We start from the raw sequence: 22254 nt of genomic DNA on the forward strand, positions 1-22254 counted from the left end.
GTTCAAAACTACACGGTTTCTGGCAGGGGGTCTGCGATACCATATCCTCAACTCACGGGTTGCATTCCCTTTAGACCCGGAGGTCTGTCTACTGGGCAACTTTACTAACACCAATCTCAGGCAAAGCCATACTATAAAGCTAACAGAAATATTGCAAGCGATTGCCAAGTAATGTACTGCCTTGAAATGGAAATTGGATTCCTCCCTGCCAGTCGCAATGTGGCTTTCGGAAGTTAATAGTTGTATCCCTTTGGAGAAAATCACTTACTGCTTGAGGAATAAGTTAAAGACATTTCACAGAATTTGGCAACCTTTTATTGACTATATGGAGAATCTCCCCACACATCTCATTGATTGAATCTATATATAATCCTCACATGTAATGTATAATATGTAGCCTACGGCAGGTGATCCAATGTCTCTTTTTCTTTTCTTATTGTATGTATGGATATATAATTATAATTATAATGATTTATTTGTTACGCTTTTTGTTACTGTGACTTTGTCCTATCGTTGTCTTATTGTATGTTTATATATATAATTATATATATATATATAGATTTTTTGTTGTTACGCTCGTCTGTCACTGTCACTTTGTCCTATCGTTGTCTTATTGTATGTATGGATATATAATTCTTGTTGTCTAATATCCTTTCACTTTTGTTTTGAATGTTCTTAATTGGAAAATGAAAGAAAAATAAACAGAGATCAGGGTCCAGAGTAACGCCAAGGTCCTTCACATTTTTATTTGATACGACTGTACAACCATTAAGATTAATTGTCAGATCCAACAGAGGATCTATTTGTTTCTTGGGACCTAGAACTAGCATCTCTGTTTTTATACGAGTTTAAAAGTAAAATAATTGCCACCATTCACTTCCTTATGTCTGAAACACAGACTTCCAGGTTGGGCAATTTTGGGGCTTCACCTTGTTTCATCGAAATGTACAGCTGTGTATCGTCCGCATATCAGTGAAAGTTAAAATTCTATTTCTGAATGACATCACCAAGAGGAAAAATATATTGAAAACAATAGCGGTCCTAAACAGAACCTTGAGGAACACCGAAATGTACAGTTGATTTGTCAGAGGACAAACCATCCACAAAGACAAACTGATATCTTTACGACAGATAAGATCGAAACCAGGCCAGAACTTGTCCGTGTAGACTAATTTGGGTTTCCAATCTCTCCAAAAGAATGTGGTGTCAAAACAGCACTAAGGTCTAGGAGGACAAGGACAAATGCAGAGCCTCAGTCTGACACCATTAAAAGGTCATTTACCACCTTCACGAGTGCAGTCGCAGTGCTATGATGGGGTCTAAAACCAGACTGAAAGACATTGTTTGTCTTCAGGAAGGCAGTGAGTTGCCGCGCAACAGCTTTATTTTAAAAATGTTGAGAGGAATGGTAGATTCGATATAGGCCGATAGTTTTTTATATTTTCTGGGTCAAGGTTTGGCTTTTTCAAGAGAGGCTTTATTATTGCCACTTTTAGTGAGTTTGGTACACATCCGGTGGATAGAGAGCCATTTATTATGTTCAACATAGGAGGGCCAAGCACAAGAAGCAGCTCTTTAGTAGATTAGTTAGAATATGGTCCAGTATGCAGCTTGAAGGTTTAGAGGCCAAGACTATTTTCATCAATGTGTCAAGAGATATAGTACTAAAACACTTGAGTGTCTCCCCCGAGGTTGATGCAGACCAGGACAACTAAGGTCAATTTGCACTCTAATGATCAATTTGCACTGCTGAAGTGCAAGGCATCCTCTCTTGGAGAATGCTGCTTTTTAGTTAGCTTTGCGACAGCATCAAAAATACATTTTGGATTGTTCTTATTCTCCTCAATTAAGTTTGAAAAATAGGATGATCGAGCAGCACTGAGGGCTCTTCAATAACCCACGGTACTGTCTTTCCAAGCTAATCAGAAGACTTCCGGTTTGGTGTAGCAGCAGTGAGGGCTCTTCGACACGGCATGGTACTGTCTTTCCAAGATAGCCAGAAGACTTGCATTTTGTTGCGATTGCAAACATAATAAAATGGTGGTCAGATAGTTCAGGATTATGAGGAAAAACATTAAGAAAAAAACATTAAGATCCACAATATGTATTCCACAGGACTAGGTCCGGAGTATGACTGTGGTAGTGAGTAGGTCCAGAGACATGTTGGATGTCCAGGATATGAAAGTAGGGCCAGAGACATGTTGGACAAAACCCTGTAGATTATGGCTCCGAAAGCCTTTTGGAGTGTGTCTGTGGACTTTCCATGTGAATATTAAAGTCACCAAAAATTAGAACATTATCTTTCATGATCTGCTGTATATGGCCCAGGAAGCCTGTAAATAGTAGCTATAAAAATTGATTGAGTAGGCTGCATAGACTTCATGACTAGATGCTCAAAAGACGAAAATGTTTTTTTTTTGTAAACTGAAATTTGCTGTCTTAAATGTTAGCAACACCTCCGCCTTTGCAGGATTCTCGAGGGATATGGTCACGAGTGTAGCCAGGAGGTGAGGCCTCATTTAACACAGTAAATTCATCAGGCTTAAGCCATGATTCAGTCAGGCCAATCACATCAAGATTATGATCAGTGATTAGTTCATTGACTATAACTGCCTTGGAAGTAAGGGATCTAACATTAAGTAGCCCTATTTTGAGATGTGAGGTATCACAATCTCTTTCAATAATGACAGGAATGGAGGCGGTCTTTATCCTAGTGAGATTGCTAAGGTGAACACCGCCATGTTTAGTTTTGCCCAACCTAGATCGAGGAACAGACACAGTCTAAATGGGGATAGCTGAGCTGACTACACTGACTGTGCTAAGCTAGCAGGCTGGCTAACAGCCTGCTGCCTGGCCTGCACCCTATCTCATTGTGAAGCTGAGAGCACCCTCCAGCCTGGATGGAGTCCGTCACTCTTCAACAGGCCAGGCTTGGTCCTGTTTGTGGGTGAGTCCCAGAAAGAGGGCCAATTATCTACAAATTCTATCTTTTGGGAGGGGCAGAAAACAGTTTTCAACCAGCGATTGAGTTGTGACACTCTGCTGTCGAGCTCATCACTCCCCCTAACTGGGAGGGGGCCAGAGACAATTATTCGATGCCGACAAATCTTTCTAGCTGATTTACACGCTGAAGCTATGCTGCGCTTGGTGACCTCTGACTGTTTCATCCTAACATCGTTGGTGCCGACGTGGATGACAATATCTCTATATTCTCTACACTCGCCGGTTTTAGCTTTAGCCAGCACCATCTTCAGATTAGCCTTAACGTCGGTAGCCCTGCCCCCCGGTAAACAGTGTATGATCGCTGGATGATTCGTTTCAAGTCTAATACTACGGGTAATGGAGTTGCCAATGACGAGAGTTTTCAATTTGTCAGAGCTAATGGTGGGAGGCTTCGGCACCTCAGACCCCGTAACGGGAGGAGTAGAGACCAGAGAAGACCTCAGACCCCACCTAGAGACCAGAGAACCCCGTAACGGGAGGAGGAGAGACCAGGAGGAGTAACAGGAGGAGGAGACCAGAGAGAAGACCCCTCGGGAGGAGTAGAGGCCTCAGACCCCGTAACGGGAGGAGGAGAGACCAGAGAAGGCCTCAGACCCCGTAACGGGAGGAGGAGAGACCCCGCACCTCAGACCCCGTAACAGGAGGAGGAGACCAGAGAAGGCTCGGCACCTCAGACCCCATAACGGGAGGAGTAGAGACCAGAGAAGGCTCGGCCTCAGACCCCGTAACGTGGGGAGGAGGAGACCAGAGAAGACTCGGCCTCAGACCCCGTAATGGGAGGAGGAGAACCAGAGAAGGGAGGTGGAGAGACCAGAGAAGGCTCGGACCACCTCAGACCCCGTAACGGGAGGAGTAGAGACCAGAGAAGACTCGGCCTCAGACCCCGTAACGGAGAGGGGAGAGAGAGAGAGACCGGCCTCAGACCCCGTAACGGGAGGAGGAGAGAGAAGGCTCGGCACCTCAGACCCCGTAACAGGAGGAGGAGACCAGAGAAGGCTCGGCAGACCCCTTAACGGGAGGAGGAGGAGACCCTCGGCACCAGACCCCGTAACGGGAGGAGGAGAGACCAGAGAAGGATCGGCACCTTAGACCCCGTAACGGGAGGAGGAGACCAGAGAAGACTCGGCCTCAGACCCCGTAACGGGAGGTGGAGAGACCAGAGAAGGCTCGGCACCTTAGACCCCGTAACGGGAGGAGGAGACCAGAGAAGGCTCGGCCTCAGACCCCGTAATGGGAGCACCTCAGAGTAACAGGAGGAGAGAGACCAGAGAAGGCTCGGCCTCAGACCCCGTAACAGGAGGAGTAGAGACCAGAGAAGGCTCGGCCTCAGACCCCGTAACGGGAGGAGTAGAGACCAGAGAAGGCTCGGCACCTCAGACCCCGTAATGGGAGGAGGAGAGACCAGAGAAGGCTCGGCCTCAGACCCCGTAACGGGAGGAGGGAGAGAAGTCGGCAGAGACCACGGGAGAAGACCAGAGAAGGCACCTCAGACCCCGTAACGGGAGGAGGAGACCAGAGAAGGCTCGGCCTCAGACCCCGTAACGGGAGGAGGAGACCAGAGAAGGCTCGGCACCTCAGACCCGTAACGGGAGGAGGAGACCAGAGAAGGCTCGGCACCTCAGACCCCGTAACGGGAGGAGTAGAGACCAGAGAAGGCTCGGCCTCAGACCCCGTAACGGAAGGAGGAGACCAGAGAAGACTCGGCCTCAGACCCCGTAATGGGAGGAGGAGAGACCAGAGAAGGCTCGGCACCTCAGACCCCGTAACGGGAGGAGTAGAGACCAGAGAAGACTCGGCCTCAGACCCCGTAACGGGAGGAGGAGAGACCAGAGAAGGCTCGGCCTCAGACCCCGTAACGGGAGGAGTAGAGACCAGAGAAGACCCCTAACGGGAGGAGTAGAGCACCTCAGACCCCGTAACGGGAGGAGGAGACCAGAGAAGACTCGGCCTCAGACCCCGTAACGGGAGGAGGAGAGACCAGAGAAGGCTCGGCACCTCAGACCCCGTAACGGGGAGGGGAGGAGGAGACCAGAGAAGGCTCGGCACCCTCAGACCCCGTAACGGGAGGAGTAGAGACCAGAGAAGGCTCGGCCTCAGACCCCGTAACGGGAGGAGGAGACCAGAGAAGTCTCGGCCTCAGACCCCGTAACGGGAGGAGGAGAGACCAGAGAAGGCTCGGCACCTCAGACCCCGTAACGGGAGGAGGAGACCAGAGAAGGCTCGGCCTCAGACCCCGTAACGGGAGGAGTAGAGACCAGAGAAGGCTCGGCCTCAGACCCCGTAACGGGAGGAGTAGAGCCCAGAGAAGGCTCGGCCTCAGACCCCGTAACGGGAGGAGTAGAGACCAGAGAAGGCTCGGCACCTCAGACCCCGTAACGGGAGGAGTAGAGACCAGAAAAGGCTCGGTCTCAGACCCCGTAACGGGAGGAGGAGCCCAGAGAAGGCTCGGCCTCAGACCCCGTAACGGGAGGAGGAGACCAGAGAAGGCTCGGCCTCAGACCCCGTAACGGGAGGAGGAGACCAGAGAAGGCTCGGCCTCAGACCCCGTAACGGGAGGAGGAGACCAGAGAAGGCTCGGCACCTCAGACCCCGTAACGGGAGGAGGAGACCAGAGAAGACTCGGCACCTCAGACCCCGTAACTGGAGGAGACCAGAGAAGGCTCTGCCTCAGACCACGTAACGGGAGGAGGAGACCAGAGAAGGCTCGGCCTTTGACTCCAACTCGCTGCTTAATGGGGAAAACAGGTTGAACGTTACTGTCAGCTGAATGAGCGACACCGGTTGAGCATTCCTACAGCATTTCCCTCCAGAAGCCATGAGAAAGTTGTCCGGCTGCGGGGACTGTGCTGGGGGATTTATACTACTACATTACACTTCCCTCTACCCTCGTTCTGAACAGGGCTCTTCATTACCCTTTTCATTACACTTCTTCCATTTCTCAAAGGAAAAACATCAACCATTTTCTAAAGACTATTGACATCCATTGGAAGCAATAGGAACTGCAAGCAACTGCCTTGAATGAAAAAAGAGAGTGACTCCCCCAAAACAATTCCTGGATGGTTTGGCCTCGGGGTTTCGCCTGCCAAATAAGTTCTGTTATACTCACAGACATCATTCAAACAGTTTTAGAAACTTCAGAGTGTTTTCTATCCTAATCTACTAATGATATGCATATCCTAGCTTCTTGGCCTGAGTAGCAGGCAGTTTACTTTGGGTACGCTTTCCATCCGAACGTGAAAATACTGCCCCCTAGCCCGAAAAAGTTAGCTGGCTGGCCAGTTCAAATAATGACCAACTCATATAGCTGACAACGTCTTCACTTTAGCTAATTTGTATACATTGTTACAGGAAAATAATCTCACAACAAGATCAATATTTACAAGTTAATGGTGAGCCAATTACAGAAAATAGCTTAAAATTGTGAGTGACGAAACAAAATCAGGGTGAATTTTAGAGCTTGGACACTGTCTCGTTGGTGTAACAGTATAGACTTTACGTCCGTCCCCTCGCCCCGACCTGGGCGCGAACCAGGGACCCTCTGCACACATCAACAACAGTCACCCAAGAAGAATCGTTACCCATCACTCCACAAAAGCCACGGCCCTTGCAGAGCAAGGGGAACCACTACTTCAAGGTCTCAGAGCAAGTGACGTCACCGATTGAAACGCCACTAGCGCACACCACCGCTAACGAGCCATTTCACTTCGGCTACACTGGCCTAACAGTATTTCAGAATCTGACTTTGGTCATGTTGTTCTTCACAGTACTGTGTCTGATAAACACATATATAAATATAAAAGAATATAAAAGATAAACTATATATAATAAATGGTATGTTTATTTGTCACATGCACATGATACAGAAGGTGAACACGGTACAGAGAAATTGTTACTTCCATAGTAGGGTATTTTGTTTAGACATAGTAGGGTATTTTGTTTATTTTGTTTAAACAATGAACCATAATCGGAACTCATAACATTACCAGCCTGCATGAATCTACAGGTAGCTAAAGCTAACCAACTATTAGCTAGCTAAGTTCAATGTTAGCAAGCTAGATAACATTAGGCCATAAATAGTGCAAATAGCTCTGAGATATGAATAATATTACTACACAGATCACATGATTAACGTTAGTTAGCGTGCCAGCCAGCTAAGATTAGCTAGCTAACAGTATGCTTTAACTCGCAATGAAAATGACTTTCTGACTAAATTTGAAACGTATAATACAGTGCCTTACGAAAGTATTCGGCCCCCTTGAACTTTGCGACCTTTTGCCACATTTCAGGCTTCAAACATAAAGATATAAAACTTTATTTTTTTGTGAAGAATCAACAACAAGTGGGACACAATCATGAAGTGGAACGACATTTATTGGATATTTCAAACTTTTTTAACAAATCAAAAAATGAAAAATTGGGCGAACAACACTTATGCAGTTCTGCTATGTGATATGTCTCAAAACAGCTGCGTTTGAAAGGATTACCTACACGTACTGACCAGCTCATATTACAGACAGAAGCTACATGGCAGACCAATCCAAACTCATCTCTTGGCATGTCCAACCCACTCATTATCTCAGCCAATCATGGCTAGCAGGAAGGTTACTGTATTTTTCTGTGGCTAAACCAACTAGGCTCGTAATTTAACAATTGTATTAGTATTGACAGATGGCATAAAAGTTTGATATTAAGGCACATGAAAGTTCACATGTACCAGAAGTCATTTCTGCCAAAAAATGCATGTTTACATTCAAATGTGTCTCCTGTAAAGTAGTGTTGCGCGACATAGATTCCTGAAACGAGTCACAAATCACCATTGGCCTCCCTTAGCAGTTTCCTTCCTCTCCGGCTACTTCGTTAGGAAGGTCGCCTGTATCTTTGTAGTGACGGGGTGTATTCATACACCACGCAAAGCCTAATTATTAACTTCACCATGCTCAAAGGGATATTCAACGTCTGCTATTTTGCATTTTTATACCTCTACCAATTGGTTCTTGGCGAGGCATTGAAAAACCTCCTTGGTCTTTGTAGTTGAATCTGCACCCCACACATTCAATTTCTCATGCGATTTGTTGAGCATGTGTTTACTCCTGAACTTATTGAGGCCATAACAAAGGGGTTGAATACTTATTGACTCAAGACATTTCAGTGTTACGTTTTTTATGACAACATTTTTTTTGGGAATAATAACTTTGTGTGTAGATCAGTGACACGACATCTAATTGTTTAATTCAAGCTATAACATGTGGAAAAGGGGTGTGAATACTTCTGAAGGCACTGTATCAGAACATAACACAGATCAAAATTGGTCACACTTTTACAGCATTAGTTTAATCAACTGTTGTACAATATGATGCAAAACACAGGAAAAACAGCATTTTGACTGTACTGGACCTTTAACACTGCGTTTGACTAGTAATATATAGAGTAGGTTTATGAAATACTTAAAACAGAGTATTGAGTTTGTAAATATAAGAAAAAGACACCGTTTCACACAATGTATGTGTTTGATATGGACCGGGTTGTGCACTAATGGGGCATTCCATTGGTTTTCAAGCGGGATCTTTGTCCACCGGTGCCACAGGCGAGCTCAATCAAGCGCACCATTGGATTGACGGGGGAAAAAAATTAGGAGGAGCGTCACTCTAAATCACCAGTATGGAGATGCACCTGTCATCCTTCTGAAGATGTATTTAAACTCCTGACAACCCGACAGGAGGCATTCGGCTGTTGTGCCTCAAAGAGAGAACTTTGTTCGTCTAAACGGTCAACATGCCCACCACGAGTGCTACCGATGACCGTCTGAGCAAGTTCAAGAACAAGGGAAAAGAGCCGTCGGTAAGTCAGCTCCGTAGCCTAGACTTTGATTCTCCATACTGTCGAGTTAGTTGAAGGTCCTTCCCTTTGGTTTTTGTTCTGCGTTCTTTTTCCACACTTCGGTTTTGGATCGTTTCCCCCCTCCAACTCCATTACTGGATGACAGCACGTATAGCCTTCAATCGTAACGATTTTCAGAGAATTTGACGAGTTAAAAAAACCCTGATTGTAGCCTGATATCAATATATTTTTGTCTGTAGAAGCTCCGTGAGCGGCGGATCGCGGAGTGCGTAGAGCTGCGTAAAGCCGCGAAGAACGAAAACTTCCTCAAGAGGAGGAACATTACCACTCTACCGGAGGATGCGGTCCAGTCACCGGAGTTGAACACCGACAACCACGAGGTACATATTTGACGAGTTGTTACAGTAAAGGGATTGTTCTCCCAAATTACAATGACTATTCATTTTACCCAGGCTATGAAGTCTATGGACAAAGTGTGACCCCGGCTATCCATAATTTGTCTCCACATTTAACGTTTTATCAACAAGTGGAGTACCAAACCCTTTCAAGTGACGGGATTGGTATTAGAGGATTTGACCATTTTTGGACATTGTGTGATGTTAATTGACCTATGACTTGAATGGTGTTTGTGCACGTGCTGAAACGTCTGAGGAATCCAATTCATGGCTTGATGGCAAACTGTACCTTAAAGTAATCGCTAGTCAAGTCATATTTGTGGCCTCCAATCAAACCATGGCTAAGGGATGTTATGCGGAGTGCCTGGACACAGCCCTTAGCTGTGGTATATTGGCCATATACCACAAACCTCCGAAGCGCCTTGCTATTAAACTGGGTACCAACCTAATTAAAGCAGTAAAAATACATGCTGTCATGCCCCCTTTTTTTTATTTTTATATGGTCTGATATACCATGGCTTTCAGCATTCAGGGCTCGAATCACCCAGTTTATAATATAAGTTGTCTTGGCACCTCCAGGTGACTGACTTTCACATTTGATAAGCCAACAGCATCCCAAATAACACCCTTCTGTACATGGTTTACAACTTTAGCCTCTATGGACCCTGGTTAAAAGTCCACTATAGTAGAGACTAGGGTGCCATTTGGGAAGCAGATCTGGTCAAGGTTGATCAATTCAGGAAGTAACCTCAAATTCCTAAACCACATGTCAAGAGTATTGTGGGGAGTCTTTATTTGAATGTCAGTTTACTGAATTGAAATTGACCCTGAATTAAAAGGAAATGACTCCACCTCTGCAGGGCTATTCCTGTAGAATAGTATGGTTGTCATGCTTTGTCTCCAGGTGACTATGATGACCATCGAGGAGGTTGTTGGTCATGTGAACAGTGACTGCAAGGAGAGACAGACCAGAGGATGTCAGGCTGCCAGGTAAGGTCCAGCACTGAGTTGGTTCTTTAGGTAATTGACCCTAACTTTGGTGTTACTAGCAGCGCTTACCAACTGACCTGCATGACCTCTTCTGGTTGACACTTTGGCTCATCTCTCACAACTGTTTTGATAAGTCTCTGCTGTGCATCTCGATTTAGACCATTCAGTTGGTTTGAAGATGGGGTCATAATCATGTCCAAGATAACATTGCACCGTTAACATTGATGTATTAGAAACAGTCAATGGCTGTGGGGAAGAGGGGTACCTAGTCGGTTGCACCACTGAATGCATTAATTACAGGACTAGGTTGACGAGACCTGCAGGGACGAGGGTAACTCATTCCCCCCCCCCCCTGTAGGAAGCTGCTGTCCCGTGAGTGTAACCCCCCTCTAAAGGAGATTGTGGAGGCAGGGCTGCTATCCAGATTTGTTGAGTTCCTGGGAAGGGATGATGACCCCAGTCTGCAGTTTGAAGCCGCCTGGGCTCTAACCAACATCGCCTCGGGGACCTCCTGGCACACACAACAGGTGCGCACACACACAGCCCTGGGCTTTCACCATTGCTTCAGGTACACTGTGGAGTCACTCGGATAGCTGGGGCTCGGCTAACCTGGTGAGTCCCTCTCGGTGGTGAAAGCGTACCAGACTGAACAAAAAATATAAACGCAACATGTAAAGTTTTGGTTTCATGAGCTGAAATAAAATCCTAGAAGTCTTCCAGCTTATTTCTCAAACTTTGTGCACAAAATTAACACCTGTTAGTGAGCATTTCTCCTTTGGCAACATATGCCACACCTGCCAGGTGGATGGTTTATCAAGTAGCTGTTTAATCAGCATGATCATTACAGGTGCACCTTGTGCTGGGGGACAAAAGGCCACTAACATGTACCGTTTGTCACAACACAATGCCACATGTCTCAAGTTGAGGTGAGTGCAATTGGCATGCTGACTGCAGGAATGTCAACCAGAGCTGTTGCCAGAGAATTGAAGATTAATTTCTCTACTATAAGCCGCTCAATGTCGTTTTAGAGAATTTGGCAGTATGTCCAACCGGCTTCATTGGCAGACACATGTAGACGTGGCAGCCCAGGACTGCTTCACCGGGGGATAGTCTGAGACAGCCACCCCGACAGATGAAACGGAGTACTATCTAGCGAAAGTGCTTTTGTGGGGGGTGGGAAACACTCTGATTGGCTGGGCCTCTGTCCAATCATGTGAAATCCATAGAATAGGGCATAATACCTTTCCAATTGATTTCCTTATGAATTAACTTGGTCACGTTTGTTTTCAGTGTGTATATCACACACACATCTCTTTCCAAACTGTTGCACTGCTCAAAAACCTCTAGATGGCACTAATGTGGCACAAGTGGTGCCAGCCTTTTAAACTGCATTGTTTAGGGCTTGTAAGTAAACATTTACTACACCTGTTGTATTTGGCCCATGTGATGTAGCCTTTGATTGGCCTGGCTGTAGTTGACTGGTGTAATGTCTCCCTCTACAGGTGGTAGAGCATGGTGCAGTCCCAGCTTTCATATCTCTGCTGGCATCCCCCATGTTGCACATCAGTGAGCAAGCTGTCTGGGCCCTGGGCAACATAGCAGGTAACACCGAGCCCAGGAAACATGAGGTCCACTGGGCTTGAACAAAAGCCTACGTGTTAAAAACGTTTCCTGTTTTCAGGTGATGGGCCAGCGTATCGAGATACTCTGATAGAATGTAACGTGATCCCTGCTCTGCTGTCTAGAATCACCCCAGACACACCTGTAAGTTCCCGTACACCTGTAGGGTCCTTAATGTTATGGTTTGGCACCTTTGTCACCTGCCATGTTTGAACCAATTTTACATTCTGTTCCTTAACAAATTGTTTTCCTTCTGTTCTGACCCGTAAAATACAATTCTTAATTTCTTCTGACTCAAACTTTAAGATTTCACAATTAGTGTGGCTCATGCAGCTTTTCTATGGAGTGGGCAAGCTATTTACTGTCATTGAAAATAAGAATTTATTAACTGACTTGCCTAGTAAAATAGACTGTTCATGCTTTGGCCAGACGAGTAGGGGGCAAGATGCAGCTGAGGGTGGAGGAGGCTTGGCTTTAATGCATGTCATAAGATGCCCAGTGCTGAATTAAGCCTGTGGAAATATTGTATTGAAAGTAGTCAGACCCCTTGACTTATTCCATGTTCTGTTACATTACTGACTTATACATTCTGTTCCTACCCTAAATTATAGAATATGGTCCCCATTTTCAGTTTCCTGAACTGCTTACAATTCCTCTCTCCTCTCCAGGTGGGGTACCTTCGTAACTTGACATGGACCCTGTCTAACCTCTGTAGAAACAAGAACCCCTTCCCTCCCCTATCTGCTGTCCAACAGGTAACCTCCACAAACACACACTATGTTGCACTCAGTTCTCTACCTCCTCATCTAGAAGTGTGCACTTCCTCCCCCAGGTGCTGCCTTCTCTGATTCAGCTCCTCCACCTGAGTGATCAGGATATCTTGAGTGATGCATGCTGGGCCGTCTCCTACCTGACTGATGGTGCCAACGACCGTATCGATATTGTGGTCCAGACCGGTATTGTCCCCCGTCTGGTGTCCCTCATGGGCTTTGAGGCGCTCACTGTGGTGGTAAATAAAGTTCTGGTTGTCTTTAAAAGACTAGTTCTCCTTTACAGTCAGAGGGACTGACCCAGGGCTCGCTGCGGGGGTGGGACTGACCCAGGGCTCGCTGCGGGGGGTGGGACTGACCCAGGGCTCGCTGCGGGGGGTGGGACTGACCCAGGGCTCGCTGCGGGGGAGGTGGGACTGACCCAGGGCTCGCTGCGGGGGTGGGACTGACCCAGGGCTCGCTGCGGGGGGGTGGGACTGACCCAGGGCTCGCTGCGGGGGGTGGGACTGACCCAGGGCTCGCTGCGGGGGGGTGGGACTGACCCAGGGCTCGCTGCGGGGGGGTGGGACTGACCCAGGGCTCGCTGCGGGGGCGGGGGTGAGGGACTGACCCAGGGCTCGCTGCGGGGGCGGGTGAGGGGGTGAGGGACTGACCCAGGGCTCGCTGCGGGGGGGGTGAGGGACTGACCCAGGGCTCGCTGCGGGGGTGGGGACTGACCCAGGGCTCGCTGCGGGGGTGAGGGACTGACCCAGGGCTCGCTGCGGGGGTGGGACTGACCCAGGGCTCGCTGCGGGGGTGAGGGACTGACCCAGGGCTCGCTGCGGGGGTGAGGGACTGACCCAGGGCTCGCTGCGGGGGGGGTGGGACTGACCCAGGGCTCGCTGCGGGGGGGTGGGACTGACCCAGGGCTCGCTGCGGGGGGTGGGACTGACCCAGGGCTCGCTGCGGGGGTGGGACTGACCCAGGGCTCGCTGCGGGGGCGGGGGGGTGAGGGACTGACCCAGGGCTCGCTGCGGGGGCGGGTGAGGGGGTGAGGGACTGACCCAGGGCTCGCTGCGGGGGGGGTGAGGGACTGACCCAGGGCTCGCTGCGGGGGTGAGGGACTGACCCAGGGCTCGCTGCGGGGGGGTGAGGGACTGACCCAGGGCTCGCTGCGGGGGTGAGGGACTGACCCAGGGCTCGCTGGGGGGGGTGAGGGACTGACCCAGGGCTCGCTGCGGGGGTGAGGGACTGACCCAGGGCTCGCTGCGGGGGGTGAGGGACTGACCCAGGGCTCGCTGCGGGGGGGTGGGACTGACCCAGGGCTCGCTGCGGGGGTGGGACTGACCCAGGGCTCGCTGCGGGGGTGGGACTGACCCAGGGCTCGCTGCGGGGGCGGGGGGGTGAGGGACTGACCCAGGGCTCGCTGCGGGGGCGGGTGAGGGGGTGAGGGACTGACCCAGGGCTCGCTGCGGGGGGGTGAGGGACTGACCCAGGGCTCGCTGCGGGGGTGAGGGACTGACCCAGGGCTCGCTGCGGGGGGTGAGGACTGACCCAGGGCTCGCTGCGGGGGGGTGAGGGACTGACCCAGGGCTCGCTGCGGGGGTGAGGGACTGACCCAGGGCTCGCTGCGGGGGTGAGGGACTGACCCAGGGCTCGCTGCGGGGGGGTGAGGGACTGACCCAGGGCTCGCTGAGGGGGTGAGGGACTGACCCAGGGCTCGCTGCGGGGGGGTGAGGGACTGACCCAGGGCTCGCTGCGGGGGTGAGGGACTGACCCAGGGCTCGCTGCGGGGGGGTGAGGACTGACCCAGGGCTCGCTGCGGGGGGTGAGGGACTGACCCAGGGCTCGCTGCGGGGGTGAGGGACTGACCCAGGGCTCGCTGCGGGGGTGAGGGACTGACCCAGGGCTCGCTGCGGGGGTGAGGGACTGACCCAGGGCTCGCTGCGGGGGGTGGGACTGACCCAGGGCTCGCTGCGGGGGTGGGACTGACCCAGGGCTCGCTGCGGGGGTGGGACTGACCCAGGGCTCGCTGCGGGGGTGAGGGACTGACCCAGGGCTCGCTGCGGGGGTGAGGGACTGACCCAGGGCTCGCTGCGGGGGTGGGACTGACCCAGGGCTCGCTGCGGGGGGGTGAGGACTGACCCAGGGCTCGCTGCGGGGGTGGGACTGACCCAGGGCTCGCTGCGGGGGGTGGGACTGACCCAGGGCTCGCTGGGGGGGGTGGGACTGACCCAGGGCTCGCTGTGTGGGGGTGGGACTGACCCAGGGCTCGCTGCGGGGGTGAGGGACTGACCCAGGGCTCGCTGTGTGGGGGTGGGACTGACCCAGGGCTCGCTGCGGGGGTGAGGGACTGACCCAGGGCTCGCTGCGGGGGTGAGGGACTGACCCAGGGCTCGCTGTGTGGGGGTGGGACTGACCCAGGGCTCGCTGTGTGGGGGTGGGACTGACCCAGGGCTCGCTGCGGGGGTGAGGGACTGACCCAGGGCTCGCTGCGGGGGTGGGACTGACCCAGGGCTCGCTGCGGGGGTGGGGGACTGACCCAGGGCTCGCTGTGTTTGGGGGACTGACCCAGGGCTCGCTGTGTGGGGGTGGGACTGACCCAGGGCTCGCTGGGGGTGAGGGACTGACCCAGGGCTCGCTGCGGGGGGTGGGACTGACCCAGGGCTCGCTGGGGGGGGTGGGACTGACCCAGGGCTCGCTGCGGGGGGGTGGGGACTGACCCAGGGCTCGCTGTGTGGGGGGGTGGGGGACTGACCCAGGGCTCGCTGTGTGGGGGGGTGGGACTGACCCAGGGCTCGCTGTGGCCACTAAACACCACATCTGATGGCCTGTGGTGTTCTAAACTAACTCCAGCTTCTCTCTCGCTCTCCAGACTCCAGCTCTGCGCTCCATAGGGAACATAGTGAGTGGCTCAGACATCCAGACTCAGGTGACTAACTATGGACTGATACACTTTAGCCGTTAGTGTTTGACCTGTAGTTGCTGTTCATCTCCTCGGCTCTTGGAACCGGTTTTGTCTGTGACCTTGACCAAGGCACTTGACACAAACCTGTTCCAGGGTGCTGTACTCTGGCTGACCCTGTAAAAACACATTTCACGGCACTTAGCCAGTGATTTTATGGTTGCCTGTAAGCTTTAGCAGTTAATGAATATTTCCCTTGATGAGAATGTAATTACATTTAGCTGGCTACTACACTATGATGACAAAGCTTTGTCCAGTTGTATTGTAGTTCATTAGCATGTTTTGATCCATTGGTGCGAGGTTACTGAACTACCTTGATTTGAACTTTGACTTTAATAATTATATTCCTGTCAGGTGGCCATCGACGCAGGGGTGCTGTCTGTCCTGCCTCGTTTAATGAGACACAGCAAACCCAGCGTTCAGAAGGAGGCAACCTGGGCTGTATCTAACATCGCTGCTGGTCCCGCTCAACAGATACAACAACTGCTCACCTGTGGCCTGCTGCCCCCACTTATTGACCTGCTACACAACGTTGGTACACCTCACTACACCTGCACACTGATACAGCAGCGTCTCACCTGCTGCCCCCCACTTATTGACCTGCTACACAACGTTGGTACACCTCACTACACCTGCACACTGATACAGCAGCGACTCACCTGTGCTTCTTCAAACTTCTCCTTTGGAACCCCCAGATGTTACAATGTATTTGTAGCCCTGAACTAGAACACCTTAATCAAGGGCTTGATGATTAGTTGACAAGTTGTTTCAGATGAGCTAGTTCTGGAACGGCTGGCTGGGGGTCCTGGAGGAGAGGGTTGGGAACCACTAGTCTACTGCCTGCACTTATAGACCAGAGGTGTCCTACGAAGCAGGTCTAAGTTCGCTGGCTGAGTTCAACACGGCATAAACGGTCATACAAATGTGGCTGCCCTTTAGCCAGGTACATGTCTATGGCAACGAATCCTTCACTCCACTTACCCTGAATGAAGTGTCTGAGTCTAGCTGAGGACCAAATAAATCCGATTCCCTTCAAAGACTTATCATCGCTTTCATTTGATGACAAAAAATATTGAATTGCTTTTTGTGAAAGTAGTTCAAATACAATGTTTTAAAGCCTCATGCACACTAACACTTTTGTAGGACATAATAAAATGTATCGGTGGGAGGTTTGTCCATTCATAAGCTCAAGTCTGCATTAACAATCTGTAATAGACTAACTTCTAAAAGCCTCACTTTAGTTTTGATGTTTCAGCATTGTCTCAATGAGTTCAGCATTCGACTAGCCTTGTGGGACGTGCAGTTACAACCTACGGGAGGCAATAGCCACATCGTAGTACTGATGAACCCTGGAAGGTGAAGCTGGCTAGGTCGCGGTACTGATGAACCCTGGAATGTAAAGCTGGCTAGGTCGCGGTACTGGTGAAGCTGGCTAGGTCGCGGTGCTGGTGAAGCTGGCTAGGTCGCGGTACTGATGAACCCTGGAATGTGAAGCTGGCTAGGTCGCGGTACTGGTGAACCCTGGAATGTGAAGCTGGCTAGGTCGCGGTGCTGGTGAAGCTGGCTAGGTCGCGGTACTGATGAACCCTGGAATGTGAAGCTGGCTAGGTTGCGGTACTGTAGCTGTAGATCTACTCGGACTTGGACTTGTACAGAAGGATACCGCTATGTAATGTTAAACACCACTCGCTCCACATTAGATGCGCTCACAGGTGGCAATTTGATGGACTCAACTTTACTGTAAAGGGCGTAAGCACTTACCCCGTATCTCAGTGACTGATGCAGTGTGGGTCACAACTAACCACCCCAGTCTAATCCCCTATATCTGGTGTCTTCCCAGGGGGACTTTAAGACTCAGCGGGAGGCAGTGTGGGCCATAACTAACTTCACCAGCGGGGGCACTGTGGAGCAAGTTATCCAACTGGTCCAATCAGGAGGCTTGGAGGCCATCCTCAACCTACTGACTGTCAAAGACTCCAAGACCATCCTCGTCATATTGGACGCCATCAACAACCTCTTCATGGTGAGATACCTAGTCATTGCTGCTACTTTTAAAGTTTAGGGGGTGACCCGCTTTCTCTCCCAGGCAGCGGAGAAGCAGTCTGTTTGAGGAGCTACCTTGTAAAACCTCATTATGTTCTCTCATCCCCTCTTGTTCCAGGCAGCAGAGAAGATGGGTGAGACTGATAAGCTGTGTCTACTGGTTGAGGAGTTGGGAGGCCTGGATAAGATCGAGATGCTGCAGAACCATGAGAATGACACCGTGTACCGTACTGCCCAGGCGCTCATAGAGAAGTTCTTCACTGATGTCAGTAAATATCACCTGGAAGTAGTCACTGTCTGAAAGGTGTTGAAACAGTCAAGTCCTTGATCCCTCATGTCCTCCACCCTCAGTGCAATGCTACTCTTCCTCCAATTAGCTTTTGCTTGAGAATTCATTGAGTTGACTGCTTCTACACTTCAGACAGAGCCCGAGAACAATCTCATTGTATTTACAATTTGTAGTTTAAAATCTAATTGATCAGGTCTAACATCTTGCCCCAGGAGGAGGCCGAGGGTCTGCAGACTGAAGCCACCGACACAACCTTTGCCTTCAAGACCCAGGAAGTGCAGAAGACCTTCCGGTTTTAATAATCCTACAGGATGTCCAGTGTTAAAGTGCAACATGGTTTTGGAATATGGAATAAATATATTTTTTGCACCTCTGGGCCAGCTGACAAGTTTATCAACGCCACTGTAATGTGTCATTGTTTACTAGGGTGGTATCAGATTCATACCCATCTGGGGGGGGGGGGCTATTTCAGGCAGCACACGGGGCTATTTCAGGCAGCACACGGTGCTCTTTCATACCAAATGTAGCACATTGTCAGGCGTTATTGACTTCTGTAACTAAACCTTGATCTCTCAAAAGCCACTTATCTGGCAAGTAAACATAGTTGGAGCGTTTCTATCTTGGTTAATTTAGTTTAAGAGTTGGGCCAGTAACAACGGCCGGTTGACTCGTGCCCCTACTAGGTGAGAAATCAGATGCTCCCTTCAATAAATGTAGCATGCACCCCCTGAGCTTTTGAGTGGCACAACCCCCTCCCAACTTTAATCATACCCTGTTGCATGATCTCTTGCACAATCCCATTTGAATACTATTGAGCTACTTTGGTTATGGCACACCATTCCCTACAGGCTGTTTCAAATTAATGTTCAAGTGAGCTGACTTGCTTTCCCGTTTTAAAGCAGTAACCCTGAACACCACGCCGTCACATTTCACTGGAACAGATCTCTGACTGTTAATGGTTAAAACATGGTGACGGGCTACTGTCTCACTGGTCCTTAGAACTATTGGCACAGTTCCTGAAACTTGTTGGTCAATTCGGAATTTAATCTCTAACAAAAGCAATGGTCTTCAAATCTACCAATCATGGAACATCTTGAAAGCTTCTATTCTTCCAAAGGAACGTAGGGGAATTATTGACCGTAAACATCGGCTGTATTGATGCGTCAGCAAGGTTCTCAAACCAACTGTTTCTGGGAGTCCATTTTACGTTCTGTTTGGTGCTTAGTGAGTATGACCAAGATGGCATTTATTCTGTCATTTCCCAACCTCACATCAGGGGCAGGCAATTTTGGCTCCAGGGCCACATTTTGCGTTACAATTTGTTCAAAAGCAATTTGCAGGCCAGAAAGGAGATGCCATTTACTGTGTAGGTAAATTATAATGGGCATCTAGTTCCACACTCGCGGGCTGAATTGGCTCGCCTGCATTAGATGGAACATCGTTTTATATGGATGAGAACTGAGCCATAGATGGCTAACAAACCGTTGTCCTTAATGTTCAGATGAGGTGGAAGTTGGGTGTTTTTATACAGACACCCTGGCTAGCTCATGGCCTTGGAGAATACTGCAAAGCACGATCAAGGAGTTCTTAATTATCGTTTTGAGGGGTTCATTAAAGCTAAACCTGGATGTGTATTTTTGAGTGACCCAAGCTTTTCTTTCTAAAAACCGAAGTTAGTACCTTAAAGTATTCAAAATCAAATTTTATTTGTCACATACACATGGTTAGCAGATGTTAATGCGAGTGTAGCGAAATGCCTTTTCAAATCAAATCAAATTCAGACCCCTTTTTCCACATTTTGTTACAGCCTTGTTTTTAATAGTAGTGGTTTCTTTGCAGCAATTCAACCATGAAGGCCTGATTCACACAGTCTCCTCTGAACAGTTGATGTTGAGGTGTGTCTGTTACTTGACTTCTGTGAAGCATTTATTTGGGCTGCAATTTCTGAGGCTGGTAACTCTAATGAACTTATCCTCTGCAGCAGAGGTAACTCTGCGTCTTCCTTTCCTGTGGCGGTCCTCATCAGAGCCAGTCATTATAGTCTAGCCCATAGTCCTATATGTTTTAATAAGGTTAGTATCACACCTCATGTAGTCTAGCCCATAGTCCTATATGTTTTAATAAGGTTAGTATCACACCTCATGTAGTCTAGCCCATAGTCCTATATGTTTTAATAAGGTTAGTATCACACCTCATGTAGTCTAGCCCATAGTCCTATATGTTTTAATAAGGTTAGTATCACACCTCATGTAGTCTAGCCCATAGTCCTATATGTTTTAATAAGGTTAGTATCACACCTCATGTAGTCTAGCCCATAGTCCTATAAGGTTAGTATCACACCTCATGTAGTCTAGCCCATAGTCCTATAAGGTTAGTATCACACCTCATGTAGCCTAGCCCATAGGCCTATATGTTTTAATAAGGTTAGTATCACACCTCATGTAGTCTATCCCATAGTCCTATAAGGTTAGTATCACACCTCATGTCGTCTAGTCCATAGTCCTATAAGGTTAGTATCACACCTCATGTAGTCTAGCCCATAGTCCTATATGTTTTAATAAGGTTAGTATCACACCTCATGTAGTCTAGCCCATAGTCCTATAAGGTTAGTATCACACCTCATGTAGTCTAGCCCATAGTCCTATAAGGTTAGTATCACACCTCATGTAGTCTAGCCCATAGTCCTATATGTTTTAATAAGGTTAGTATCACACCTCATGTAGTCTAGCCCATAGTCCTATAAGGTTAGTATCACACCTCATGTAGTCTAGTTCATAGTCCTATAAGGTTAGTATCACACCTCATGTAGTCTAGTCCATAGTCCTATAAGGTTAGTATCACACCTCATGTAGTCTAGTCCATAGTCCTATAAGGTTAGTATCACACCTCATGTAGTCTAGCCCATAGTCCTATATGTTTTAATAAGGTTAGTATCACACCTCATGTAGTCTAGCCCATAGTCCTATAAGGTTAGTATCACACCTCATGTAGTCTAGCCCATAGTCCTATATGTTTTAATAAGGTTAGTATCACACCTCATGTAGTCTAGTCCATAGTCCTATAAGGTTAGTATCACACCTCATGTAGTCTAGTCCATAGTCCTATAAGGTTAGTATCACACCTCATGTAGTCTAGCCCATAGTCCTATAAGGTTAGTATCACACCTCATGTAGTCTAGCCCATAGTCCTATAAGGTTAGTATCACACCTCATGTAGTCTAGTCCATAGTCCTATAAGGTTAGTATCACACCTCATGTAGTCTAGTCCATAGTCCTATATGTTTTAATAAGGTTAGTATCACACCTCATTTAGCCTAGTCCATAGTCCTATAAGGTTAGTATCACACCTCATGTAGTCTAGTCCATAGTCCTATATGTTTTAATAAGGTTAGTATCACACCTCATGTAGTCTAGTCCATAGTCCTATAAGGTTAGTATCACACCTCATGTAGTCTAGCCCATAGTCCTATAAGGTTAGTATCACACCTCATGTAGTCTAGCCCATAGTCCTATAAGGTTAGTATCACACCTCATGTAGTCTAGTCCATAGTCCTATAAGGTTAGTATCACACCTCATGTAGTCTAGCCCATAGTCCTATAAGGTTAGTATCACACCTCATGTAGTCTAGCCCATAGTCCTATAAGGTTAGTATCACACCTCATGTAGTCTAGCCCATAGTCCTATAAGGTTAGTATCACACCTCATGTAGTCTAGCCCATAGGCCTATATGTTTTAATAAGGTTAGTATCACACCTCATGTAGTCTAGCCCATAGTCCTATATGTTTTAATAAGGTTAGTATCACACCTCATGTAGTCTAGCCCATAGGCCTATATGTTTTAATAAGGTTAGTATCACACCTCATGTAGTCTAGCCCATAGGCCTATATGTTTTAATAAGGTTATCACACCTCATGTAGTCTAGCCCATAGTCATAAGGTTAGTATCACACCTCATGTAGCCTAGCCCATAGGCCTATATGTTTTAATAAGGTTAGTATCACACCTCATGTAGTCTAGCCCATAGTCCTATAAGGTTAGTATCACACCTCATGTAGTCTAGCCCATAGTCCTATAAGGTTAGTATCACACCTCATGTAGTCTAGCCCATAGTCCTATATGTTTTAATAAGGTTAGTATCACACCTCATGTAGTCTAGTCCATGGTCCTATAAGGTTAGTATCACACCTCATGTAGTCTAGTCCATAGTCCTATAAGGTTAGTATCACACCTCATGTAGTCTAGCCCATAGTCCTATAAGGTTAGTATCACACCTCATGTAGTCTAGTCCATAGTCCTATAAGGTTAGTATCACACCTCATGTAGTCTAGTCCATAGTCCTATAAGGTTAGTATCACACCTCAT

At 48.5% G+C, this 22254-nt stretch overlaps 2 protein-coding genes across 2 annotated transcripts in view; one reads left to right on the plus strand and one right to left on the minus strand.

Moving 5' to 3' along the window:
- LOC135549443 (cell adhesion molecule 2-like) overlaps positions 1-22254 on the minus strand; it is a 1019298-nt gene that overhangs the window by 55004 nt on the left and 942040 nt on the right. The window lies entirely within an intron of this gene.
- kpna7 (karyopherin alpha 7 (importin alpha 8)) lies at positions 8746-18196 on the plus strand. Its single transcript, XM_064982534.1, has 13 exons — positions 8746-8841; positions 9081-9221; positions 10141-10226; positions 10585-10753; positions 11729-11828; positions 11908-11990; positions 12515-12601; positions 12679-12855; positions 15471-15527; positions 15915-16091; positions 17401-17583; positions 17722-17868; positions 18105-18196. The coding sequence occupies exons 1-13, from the start codon at positions 8776-8778 to the stop codon at positions 18189-18191; spliced, it is 1560 nt and encodes a 519-aa protein (XP_064838606.1). The 5' UTR covers positions 8746-8775; the 3' UTR covers positions 18192-18196.

This window comes from Oncorhynchus masou, chromosome 12 (assembly GCF_036934945.1).
Source record: "Oncorhynchus masou masou isolate Uvic2021 chromosome 12, UVic_Omas_1.1, whole genome shotgun sequence".
Lineage (NCBI taxonomy): Eukaryota > Metazoa > Chordata > Actinopteri > Salmoniformes > Salmonidae > Oncorhynchus > Oncorhynchus masou.

Excerpts from the sequence above, each read along its gene's own strand:
- kpna7 (XM_064982534.1), top strand. The coding sequence starts at position 8,776 with ATGCCCACCACGAGTGCTACCGATGACCGTCTGAGCAAGTTCAAGAAC. Across the intron at positions 10,754-11,728 it reads CCTCCTGGCACACACAACAG|GTGGTAGAGCATGGTGCAGT; the intron begins GTGCGCACACAC and ends CTCCCTCTACAG. Across the intron at positions 17,869-18,104 it reads TAGAGAAGTTCTTCACTGAT|GAGGAGGCCGAGGGTCTGCA; the intron begins GTCAGTAAATAT and ends ATCTTGCCCCAG.